At 37.0% G+C, this 12858-nt stretch overlaps 1 protein-coding gene across 1 annotated transcript in view; it reads right to left on the reverse strand.

Moving 5' to 3' along the window:
• The window catches only part of LOC124745469 (T-complex protein 1 subunit alpha), a 73730-nt gene extending 61187 nt beyond the window's left edge, over positions 1–12543 (reverse strand). Inside the window, exons 1-3 of the mRNA XM_047248936.1 lie at positions 12365–12543; positions 10217–10302; positions 5230–5358 (exon numbers count right to left, since the gene is read on the reverse strand). Coding sequence (XP_047104892.1) covers positions 5230–5358; positions 10217–10302; positions 12365–12437 — 288 coding nt within the window. The 5' untranslated portion in view covers positions 12438–12543. The remainder of the gene's footprint in view (positions 1–5229; positions 5359–10216; positions 10303–12364) is intronic.
• Positions 12544–12858: the final 315 nt, after the last annotated feature.

Genomic DNA, 12858 nt, shown 5'->3' on the forward strand with positions numbered 1-12858 from the left:
ATGAAGAGACATCTTCCCAAGGAAGCTAAAAATCTGACAGCAAAACAACAACACAGACTAATAATTCCTGGTAATATGAGCTCACAACTTCAAATAATGGATGCTCTTATGAACAGACCTTTAAGGCTTACCTGCAACAGTGAGTTGCTTCTTCTAGGAGACTGCCCCCACTCCAGGGGAGGAGGCGGAATATGTATTAAAGAAAACTTCAGTACCCATGCTGGGCTAATGGATCCTTATTGGGCACAATCTCAAGTGAATGTATTATTAAATGATTCAGCAACTGCTTCATGTCTAATGCTATGGATGCCTCAGAAGATGGACGAGTGTCAGAAAGGAAGAAACGTCAGCAGGCTTACATATAAAGATAGTGATACCACTGAGGAAGATTATTAGTATTAAAAATATTGATATCTCTCTTATCATCAAAAGTAGACAGTCAATAAATGGTGCAAGTTTAAAATAAGTGTAATGTTAACTTTTTAGTGATATAATTTATATCAATAAATCAGTTTGTTGTTTTGATTAGTCAGATTATGTTAAAAATAAAATTTAACCAAGGAGCCTCTTTTTAAAAAAAGAGTGAGGGGGTTTTACACTTGGGTAAATATGGCAATTACTCCTTCCGACTCCATTTGCAAATGAGGAATAACTATATACGCTCTGGTATGTTCCCTGATCATTCTTATTCACATGACACTCATGCAAAGTGCCCTACGATAGCATAATTGTTGTGAAGTTTTCCTCCAACGCCAATTCTCTACATTTACCCAACAGGTTTGGGGAAAACATTGTCAGCTTCCCAAGTTTCCCACTTATTCACTGAAAATCTCTTTTAAACTTTCATACAAGCTGCACCAATTTGTCACAACCCTAATCGCCGATCTCCAAACGTGGCCACTGTCTGCTTTCAAGCTTATTTGTTATGGATCTGAAAATCTGAGCAATGATCAAGATCTCACCTGAGTATCGATTTTGATTTGACTGCCTTTACAGGTACATCTCCTTTTCTCCAGAATTCTCCCAACAAATCAAACTACCATCCACCTTCCCTACTACTTCTCCATACTGTACCCAATAAATACTTAAATGATGTGACAAGATAACCAAAGCTTTCTACTAATTTCAAAAGATATATTATCTGGTTCCTTCTGTTATGCTCATTATCTTGCATTCATTTGTGTTTAGAGAGAGCTAACTTTTAGTATGCTAAGTGGAAACACAAAGTACTTCTGCACTTTCCTGCGAGCCACAGTATCATAAGCAAATAAAATGGTGCTGATCCTGTATGACGACAAAATTATCTTTATCACGAACATTAGTTGTCCTTTAACATTTTCTGCATCACACACGATACATTTCTTTATTCCCTATGTAACATTCAATTTCTGTATAACAAAGTGGTTTCTATCACCCAAAAATTCTTCAAGCCAACAGGAAGAAATCTATTTGTTCACCTACATCTTTTATTTGCAAAGCATTGTGTATTGGAGGAAATGCAATAACAGTGCTTGTTAAGAATGGGTCCCCATCAATCCATGCTGAGTTCTCATGAAAAACTTTTAGCCCTCCAGTAATGTAAATGTCTGAGCTTTGAATATTGTTTAGGGTCCTGCAATGGACTGATATTTAGAATAACAACATGTCATCCTGTGCATTCATTCTTTTACACTTTCTTTAATCACAAATGACTTGCACTTTTCCCCCAATCACCAGGGCTTTTTGCAATAAGAGACCCTTGATGTTTCAACTTTCCATGTTTTTTCAGCACTGATACTGATTCAAGTCTTCACACATGGTCCATAGGGCAGTGATATGACTGCCACATTATACAGTGACACACCTTATAACTGTCACTATATGTGCCCTTAATGTACTATATTGTACATCAGAAGCACCTGATGATTGTGTCTTATCTTATTCATCTCTCTCTCTCTCTCTCTCTCTCTCTCTCTCTCTCTCTCTCTCTCTCTCTCTCTCTCTCTCTCTCTCTTTTTTTTTTTTTTTTTTAAAAAAATCATATTACTTTTTCAACTTTTTTCCCTTTTTACGATGATATACTGAACATAAAACAAAACAAACAACTGGAATTCTGAAATAAGTGAAGCTATAGGGTTATTTATAACATTCTTTTTCAATTTTTTTCCAGCTTTGTTATTACATTTCATCAGACAACCTGGGACACCTTACAATAGCCCATATATGCGATGAGGTATACATTGTTTGAATTTGGCCTTAAGTAAAATTCTCTGAACAGAAGTTCTAGAAATATCCTGTTCATTAGAGAGCATACAACTAGACTTTTTGGGGCTCTGGACAACTTTCAGCTTAGTTAATATGGTCACTAGGGATGAAACCAAATGGGAGACTGCGAATATTTCCAGCTTATGGAAAAACATCACTTGCAAAGGTTCTAAAGGAGTGGCGAGGTCCCATTGCTTCTGCTTGTCAACTAATAGACAATTTTGCATCAGTGCTTTCTGTCGTAGTTTTGATGAAGCAATGCTATCTCTCATGAAGACAGAATGAAAAGCTCAAAAATTATTTTAAAAAATTACTGGACATGTCACTTTAACTGGAAAAATTTATAGCTATCACACATGCTTGGGTGTCATTTTCACAAATGATATTCCTACAGATCTTTGGTCGCATTCTTGGGGGATTACTTTCATCAGGGATGCCATGCTGAGGGACAGATTTTAGGAGCTTTTCACCAGATTTCTGTTTCGGTGAAAAATTAACCTGAGCTGAATGCCTGCCAGCCAAGAAATTTGCTCTTGCATCCGTAATTTGGGGAAAGTTCACGGAAAACTGTATTTGTTCTTATGGTCCTGGAGAAAACACAACCACAGACAAGCAACTGTTACCCAGCATAACAACAAGCACGTTCAGTCATTTCATGTCCAACAGTGTCTCACATTCTGGATTGCTGCTGATGTAGCAACACAATACATGTGTAACACTTTCCCATACCTTGGAAAACTGAACATGCATAGAGAGAAGCAACCACTCAGAGTACGTCATTCCGCATATTATGGAGCCTTTTCTAACTCAAGGAAAAAACGTGATAACAGGCAACTTTGCATCTTCTTGCTCAGAAGCTCAAAGAAATAAAAACTTCATTAGTCAGTATAATGAACAATCTATTATGAAATCCCTTATGAGATAACCAAACCAAATGCTGAAATACACTCCACCACCGTCCTGTGTCAAGCTGGCAACACAAACTTCACCATGACTGTATATCAAGGTAAGAAGAATGTCATCCTTCCAAATACACGGCATGCCCAAGTAGCAATAAAGAAGGAAAGGAGAAACCTAAAACCATAATATTCTACAGTGCAAAAAAATTTGGGGTGGACATGGTTGATCAAATTAGCCGTAAATATGCTACAAAGGTTGCATGTAGGAGATGGCCGATGCACTCCTCTACATCTCTAATGTTGCAACAGTAAATGCATTTATCATCTACGAAACACAATGAACAAGAAAATGGAACAGAAGGAGGTTATAATTCAGCTGGCGAATGAACTCAAGGGAACAGAAAGAGCAACAAGCAGAAAAACAAAAATAGGGGATAAGGAACAAAAATCATCTAGAACACTGAAAAAGTGCCAAATCAGCCTCTGCAAAAGCAACATGACCAGCAATAACTGTATCAAGTGCCACAAAGCCATGTGTAAAAATGTGGATTTAAAACAGGGATCACCTGTCCTAAGTACATCTAGCAGAGTCCAAAGACTTCAGCAAAAACTACAACAAAGCCACATGTTGAACACATACAGGGTGGTCAGAAACAGCCTCAAAAGCTTGTAAGTGTATAGCAGCTTAGACTCTGCTGAGAAATAATTGTTAATAAAAAAATTCTGATACTTTGCAGTTTCCTAATTAGGACTGAAGCTAGCTAACAGGCCACTGAAGATGCAAATTAAAGTGACTCACCACAGATGGTGTCACCAAACGTATTCTTTGCTCAGTTTCCTAAAACCGAAACAGAGAGCAATACAAAAATTGAACATGGGATGGTGGTAAGGAGTGAATCCGAGGCAAAAGCTGAGCAATCTCATGTGCTATCATCTACACTATGGAAATAACTGACTGATTATATCTGGTGAGCTGCTTGAATCTGTGCACACAATGGCCTGACTGACTTCAATGCTAATGAACTCAAAAACGGTGCAATGTATCAAATTTTTTCTTTAACAGTTATTTCTCAGCACAATCTACTGTGCAACATGCTTACAAGTGCTGTTTTTGGCCACCTTGTATACTAAATGTGTCTAGAAGTTTCTAGAAATTGGTGTTATATGTAAGTCTACAGTTTAGGAAACTTTTTGGCACAAGCAATGATAAACCAGCAACATTTTTGTTGTTGAAAAATGTAAGTAATTTATTAATTATAAAGGTAAATAATTACTGCTGTAACACACTAAACGGCAGGGATTAGCAAATAAAATGACCCCTTTCAGCTCTTTTATCAATGTTAGAAACTTTGTTATTCTAGTGTTGATGTCTGTGTTTCTTATGTGTTGTACCCAGTTTGAATACCATACTCACCCCGGAAGAGACATATAGTAAGTTTGAATCCATTCACAGACATTACATAGAGCCAGAACTCCTTAGGATTTGCTGATAGATCATTCGCTAGGATATGATTGGTAATGCTTCATGCATAGCCCTTACTGTGGGCTCTTGAATCTCATTAGATCTTTCAGTTTTTCCACTTTATCCCTTTTGTATTGAAGGTGCAACCATCAATTCTTAAAACATAAATCAATGGTACCAATAAATGAGGAGTCTTGGCACACTTTATTAACTTACTTGCTATGCTTTTACCTCAGGTGTTATTTACATCTGTTTGAGCTTTAACCTCAAACTCTTGCTATGTTTGCCATAATCGAACTAATGGTCCTCAGTTTGTCTGAAGTGGGATATTGGTGGCTATCAGTACTACCAAAAACAATATCTCTATAACAGTATCTTCGCCACTAATACATACTTAGCGGCAGCTCGATGATAAAATACAACAATCACCCACAACATGAACATTTTCTGCAGGTTGTCATTTTTTGAGCAACAGTAAAAGACCACACCAGCCCTTTTGTCTTTGAGGCTGACACAGGTAAACATCAAGAGCAACTTCATAACAATGTGTTTCAAACACGTACGAGTCTGCATGTTTTCATAAATGTGCAAAAGCATGTAAATACTGGAAAAACAGGAACTTACCACAGACGTCGTACCATCTCCCACTTCGTCATCTTGCAGCTGTGCAAGTTCCACTAGCACACGTGCTGCAGGATGTTCCACTTCAAGCAGACGTAATATTGTTGCACCATCATTTGTAACAGTGACGTCCTATCAACAAACATTTCTAATGGTGTAGACATTATAAAAATTTATCTTCTGTACACTTCTTCTAATAAATAGCAGAATCATCAATGTTAACAAACAAATGAAGTTTAAAATCCTACAGTTATGCTTTACACACAGGGGAAAGATGTAGAATGTAAAGCACTCCCATTATAAATTTCTTCTTTCCAGCATTTTACTTAACATTCAGAAATGAAATGTCCAATGTCCACCACAAAGTTTTTCCTATTTGATCCACATTTTCATTTATCTTCTTTTTTTAAGATGTAACATGGGGATTTTCACATGGAGAATTTCTTGTTATATTATAGTGGAAACAGATGATATAAAAATCATAGTATCAGTCCGTGATTATAATAGCACTAATTCTACATAAACACCTATACTCTGCAAACCACTGAAGTGCATGGTACGGGGTGTGTCCCATTGTGCCAGTTATTGGAATTTTTTGCCCATTCCATTCACATTTCACATCAGATCAAACCAAACATCCTGTACTTTTTCTTCAAGTGCTTGAATTAAGTGTGCCGGTAGTAATCACTATGTGTCTACCTGTGATACACTAATAAATACAAAAACGATTTTCATAGAATAAGTTTTTACCTACAATATTCAAAATAATGATGATGGCTGGAGCTAATGGGCATTCAATGGCATGGTCACAGGTGCCCTTACACTTATCAAAACAAATGAATGTGGCTGGAACCTCCAAAATTTGTTCCATACTCATATACAAGATAAGATGTTTTAACAAAGAATAACAAAAAAAAATTTCTCTGAGCACTATGGGACTTAACTTCTGAGGTCATCAGTCCCCTACAACTTAGAACTACTTAAACCTAACTAACCTAAGGACATCACACACATCCATGCCCAAGGCAGGATTTGAACCTGTGACCATAGCGAAAGAATAACACAGTTAAAGGACTCTTGTCAACCAGTAACACAGAAGTACCCTATGAGATGAGCATTCTGACTACAAATAAGCGTTAACGTTGTTCAACTATTGAAGTTAAAGAAAACTTTCTGACAGAAATAAATGTGCAATGTCAACATTATTAACACATACATCAGACAAAAAGGAAAAATTACGCCAGAATTAAAAGAATACCGTAATGAAGTGAGAACTAGCAACAAATGCCCTATCTAGAATTCTTATTACTTGTATAATTTATTGTCAGATACTAAACTTTAAACTAATAAATACATTGAAAATCTGATTATACCATCAGAATCGTCGTGGAAATAATAGTAATATACATGTTTCTTTTTGAGGTATCATGATTCATCTGGCAACTATTAATTTCTATACGAACTGTGAAATGTCTGCCATTAAGGTTTCACAAAGTCCGACATCTTTGGTCCTCCCAGCACACGGCGTCACCAAGGAATTCCCAGCCACGTGCTCGATGGACCGATGCTAATGGGCTTGGTGTGGCCGCCAACTCTGAACTTAGAATATTTCCAGGGTGCCGCAACTTGCTCGTCACCTCACAGGAGGCACAACTGGAGCTCTCAAATGGCGAGCACAACACAAAGCTACAAAGTGTAGTTGAACTGCTTAGTCAATGAGTAACTCACAACAGTGCTACAGCTGTGCAATGGCACTATAAACAAAGCGAACATTGCATTATACCTGTAACAATGGCTGCCAAAATTGACATTTTGTCAGAAAAGTACCCAAGGAACTTCACGGAGTGAGAAAGAAGTACCAGATGAAATATCAGTGTTTCTGCTACATAAAACAGCAGAATGAGTGGTGTCATATAGGCTCAACTGTGCAGACATGGACATGAGGAGTATGACGACAATGACACGCACCTAACAAGTAAAGTCATATTGAAACAGGCATCAAACAATGTAGTTGATCATCCTCGTCAGGCAGGGAGCCACAAATTCCATCTCCAATGAAACGTAGTGAAGGACGAACATTTCCTAGAAGCAGGTATTAAACATGATTATGTACATGGAAGATCAACTGCAGCATTGTAAAAAAAAAAAAAATTACGAATAGATTCCGAACAAGTTCGCAGCAATATGACCATATAGTGCAAAAAAAAAAAAACTACAGATATTTAAGGACAGACAAGGTGCACTTGTTGCAACAACTGGTGTTTGCAAGTTTCAAGGATGCTTGATACAATTAATAGGATGTGCATGATAGTGACCTATTGAGTTATGCATATCAGTGTGACATAGATTATAGTGATTTCAAAGGCAGCAGTGGATGGTTGCACAACTTCAAATAGTGCTACAGAATTGGAAAATGTAAGATGGCGAAATTTCAAACAAAGCATGAAGCATATCAAATTTCGTAACTGCACCAAAAATTTGTAGATGAGATAAATGTATCCCATCATACAGTAAGGAATTTGTTTTCAACTCCATCCAATTGGCATTTGATAAGAAAATGTATTTGAAAGGAATCCTGAAAATGAGATGTACAAAGAGAGCTGGGTCAAGATAACTAACGCCAACGCTTTTACGCATTCTTAACAACTGGGCCGACTGCTAACCTGGATGGTAAATTGGTTGGAAAGTTATTTATTGTGCTGTGAGAAATTGGACATGCTCTGCACCGTATGATTCTTTCTCGTGTGTGCGAGCTTGAGGACAGTAGAGAATGTCTATATCAAAGCAAGCAAGTGTGGGGAAATGGGCAAAAGAACTATAACTAAGGTACAAACACTGCTTTTGGCCAATAGCTGGTCAAAATAACTTTCTTTTGCTCGATTCCTGATCTGCTTATAAAAATATTACTCCTTTAGCACAAATAATCCCTCCTAAAAAATGTAACATTACAATTCATATCACCTGGAACCACTGGACAAATTCAGCCTCTGGGTGTCACGTACATAAAACATTATCGCACTGTCTGCAGCTATGCCTTGAAGGATAGTAGTTTCGCAATAAGCTCCACACATGCCGTCACATTCCATTAGTTCTCATCACCCCTTTACACCAATATGATTCTATATGCATTCTTTAAGAGTGGATAACTAGCTGAAGGCCTGCATGGTTTGCAACTACGAAGGGGTTTGCCTTTAATCTTGATGTGTGAACCTTTCGGATCACTGTGGCACACCATTTTTCATTCAGTGTTCAAGTTAATGGTTTGTTTTGAACATATCTTGAATATCAACAACGTCCATTCTGTGACAAGTAATACATACATTCCATAGAAGGTAGATCTCTGCACCTCCCAGACATTCATTTTCTGTCAAGCCCCTGATGCACATGGCGAAAAATTAGCAGCTAATATTTTTCCTGTCAATTGTTAATGCAGCGCTCCAATGGACCTTACAGAAGATTGAACTTGGGACCTTGCACTCAAGTGGGTCCTTTAAGATTTTACAACAAATCTATATCCAGGATGTTGGATGGCAGTTCAGTTGATCACTTTTATCACTATGACTTTCTTCCCAGTACAAGGCATGGATTTTCATATGAGGAATCTACGACAGATAGTAGTTAACAGGGGTGCTACATCAGCTGCAAATTCTGTGCAGAATGCGATAGGTAATCTCTTGGGGCCCTGGAGCTTCAATTGTAACAATTTCAACTGTTTCTCAATGCTATTAACACTGACTTATTTCACTCATATTTGCAGTGGCACGAGGATTAAATTGGTGCTCTTCTACTGGGTTTTTCTTTGCAAACGAACATTTGAAAATAGAGTAAAGCATTTCTGATTTTGCTCTGCTACCCTCAATTTCACTTTTATCTCATCCACGAGTGACTGGACACTGACTTTCATACCACTAACAGCTTTTACATGTGACCTGAATTTCTTTGGGTTGTGTGAATAACATTTCACAATATCCTGCTAATTTCACACATTGCTCTTTTGATAGCAAACCAGTTCCAGTCACCATCTCTGTATGTATGGGCCCAGGCTTTGTTTTTCACGTATCATGAAGTAGTCTGCTTCTTTAGAAGATTCTTTACAGTGACTGTGCCACAAAGTCCTTCTACCACTCTACTAGGTACAGATCTAACTAGTGCATGATCAACTTTTTTTTTTAAGCCACTGTTCCACTTCATGGTACTGTATGCTATGTAATTCTCAACACAAAATAATTTAACACCCAGCACAAAAAATATATAACACCTGTTACATCAAATATCACGAAAATGCGATATCCCGCTATTTTAAATTTTCTCAGAGTAACAGGTATTACAATCTTTTTATAATTATCCTTCATTCCCGCACATTCACAATAACTGTAATAACATTCCCAACAATCATCCTTAACTTCCTGTTGCAGCAAAATCAGCATTGTTACAGGTAATTTGAGTAAGGGCAGACAAAATTATGATGCCAAATTTACTGTTACATATTTCACTGAAGCTTGATGAAAACGAAATATTTACAGAAATAAAAATAATACATATTTTTAGAAACAAAGCTTATTTGAAGCAAATACAGTGTTAAGCTGTTTATGAATACCATTTGCAATTATGTAAGTCAGTTTTAAAAATCACTCATTACATACACTTTAAGGTGGAATACCATGTATATATAGGCTTGCATTGATTCATATCATTTTATCTTGTGTCAACTTAATTCTAGGTACTTGTAAAATATAATTCTCTAAGCCATAGATTTTATTAATTAATTACACTGTTTATCATTTATATGTATGGTTTGTTGGCACCCAAAACCCCCCCCAATTTTCCACAGTCACTTTAGTTACAATATTTATTGTTAGGAACTGAAATGATTTTGAAATGGGCAATGTATGTTTTATCCACGGAAGACATTTCCTCCCTAACCCTCTGAAAGCAACTGCAGATATGGGCAACTTTATTAAGCAAAGGTCTCCTTTGATCAGGTACATACCCCTATGTCATCCACCAGCATCTTGTCCAAACCGACTGGTCCCAGGGAACTCTTAACAATGTTTGCAATTGAACAAGCAGCCATAACTGAAAAAAGTGTGAACCACAAGAAGTTGTTAATTTATACTCATAATTACTTGCAACAGAAAAGTATTATCAATATTAGTGACTCACGCTCAATGTACGATTTTTCTATGAAAATGCCCCAAAAACTGACTGCACCAATTGAAAAAGGACTAGTAGCATTGTATACAAATAGTACCTACTAATTGGCTCCTGCAAAAGTTATTAATTTTGACAAGACAAGAAAATATCTAAACAATCTAAAATTAGCACTACCGAGGCAAGCAATATATAAAATTTGTAACTCTCTCAACAGTGTGTGAAAGGGTGTAAATTTCCACATGATATCCTTCAAGCAACCAATGATATCACAAAAACCTCCACATTCAATTGTAACTTCTTATAAGAACTCCAAAAGATTTATAGCACTGAATTTCTCTCTCCCTAAATAGCTATTCTGCTGCAAAAACACACTCTTGTTTTCACAAATGTTTTACACATTTGTATTTTTTAGACTATTACATTCAAGTGAGTTTTTGGTAGCATAACCAAGTAGGACGATGACTGCAGCTAATGGGCATTCAACGGCGTGGTCACAGGTGCCCTTACACTCATTAAAACAAATGAATGTGGCTGAAACCTCAAAAATTGTTCCATACTCATATACAAGATAAGATGTTTTAACAAAGAATAACACAAAAAATGGCTCTGAGCACTATGGGACTTAACTTCTGAGGTCGTCAGCCCCCTAGAACTTAGAACTACTTAAACCTAACTAACCTAAGGACATCACACACATCCATGCCCGAGGCAGGATTTGAACCTGTGACCATAGCGAAAGAATAACACAGTTAAAGGACTCTTGTCAACCAGTAACACAGAAGTACCCTATGAGATGAGCATTCTGACTACAAATAAGTGTTAACGTTGTTCTACTATTGCAGTTAAAGAAAACTTTCTGACAGAAATAAATGTGCAATGTCAACATTACTAACACACACATCAGAAAAAAGGAAAAATTACGCCAGAATTAAAAGAATACCTTAATGAAGTGAGAACTAGCAACAAATGCCCTACCTACAATTCTTACAGAGGTGGAAAACATGCACTTCATTAAGTTTATGGTGAGGACATTACAGATATGATCATCAAAGTCCATAGCTTCATGCGACAAGAAGTGTGTCACAAATTATGAAAGTCTCATTGTTGAAATTTCAAGGGGACCTGTTGCAAGAAGAGTCAAACAAAACATTTCATGTCATGAAATAACGGAAGATTATCAAATGTCATTCTTCCTACACACCATTCACAAATGGAAATATTTTCCAATTGGCAATGGAATATGAAAAACATATGACAGTGGTACACAAGGCGGGTACTCTTAACCACATAATGTATGGTGGTCTGAAGAATAAAAATGTGTATATCTGAACAGTTTAGCTTGTTAATTAGCTACATGATCCATATATCAATGAAAATCATTATTGAAGTGTGTTAGCAGCTAAGGTGGTTTTTTTTCTTTTTTTTAATACTTATGGCCAATTCCAGTATTACATTACAAATGACAACTGAACATAGTTAACTAATCAAGATTTCATTTCTAGGTTTTATATGTCTCTCGAATTAAGTTGTTTAACATATGCAACACCTCTCTTGAACGAGCTCAAGATAATTAAAGAGGTGCTGCATAACTATTACCAGAGACTCGTGATAGGAGTGAACTGGAGTTCCAACAGTCTCCCATTACTGTTTTCAGAGGGGTAACGGGCTAACAACTGCGACAGCTATCCTGTGTAACTTTAAATTGCCCAACTCGTTATCGCAATGTAGATTTTATACTGATCTGCAGACTAACGAAATAGATGTAAACTGAACTGTCGGCTTTTTTCCACTAAAGTAATCTAACAAACATCCAAACACGTGATTGCCAGGGTGAGCCGATTCTCAAAGGTACAAAACTTCTCTTAATAAACACTGTTTGTCCCAAGTTACTACACCGTAACCACAATCATAACCTTAAAAGGACGACAAAGCATGTGCTCCATTTGCACACGCCCGGATGACAATTTAAATTATCACCATTTACCATTTTGAGTTCTCACAGGATTACCAGACGCTCGATGTCCCGCAACAGACAACGGGGGCGCAATGCTAGACATTTCTTCTCTTTTTCGCTTCGTCTTGCTATATAAACACTAGTTTCAAAACTACGATAAAACACCTAAGCCATTCAGAGACATTCGGTGACATAAACCATGGATTACTCCAGAGATGTACAAACTACAAAGAATAGCTACCGAATCCATAGCTGTAAACTAGAGAGATTAGGTAACAAAATTAACGTGCTTCTAAACGATTGTATAAAGCCTTTAACCGTAGATTAAGACAGAAAATGATCTCAGATCAAACTTAACCTGGAAATGTGCGCTGTGCAAACGTTAAACCCAGATCATATCGCCGTGGCTGCCCTGCAGCCAGGCGACTAGAATGAGTATTTTGTGTTCTCTTAAACATAACTCATTTTAGGTCATAATAACATTTAGTTTAGTACTGATTACGTAGTAAATAGGTGTATTAGTG

The sequence above is a fragment of the Schistocerca piceifrons genome, chromosome 1 (assembly GCF_021461385.2).
Source record: "Schistocerca piceifrons isolate TAMUIC-IGC-003096 chromosome 1, iqSchPice1.1, whole genome shotgun sequence".
Lineage (NCBI taxonomy): Eukaryota > Metazoa > Arthropoda > Insecta > Orthoptera > Acrididae > Schistocerca > Schistocerca piceifrons.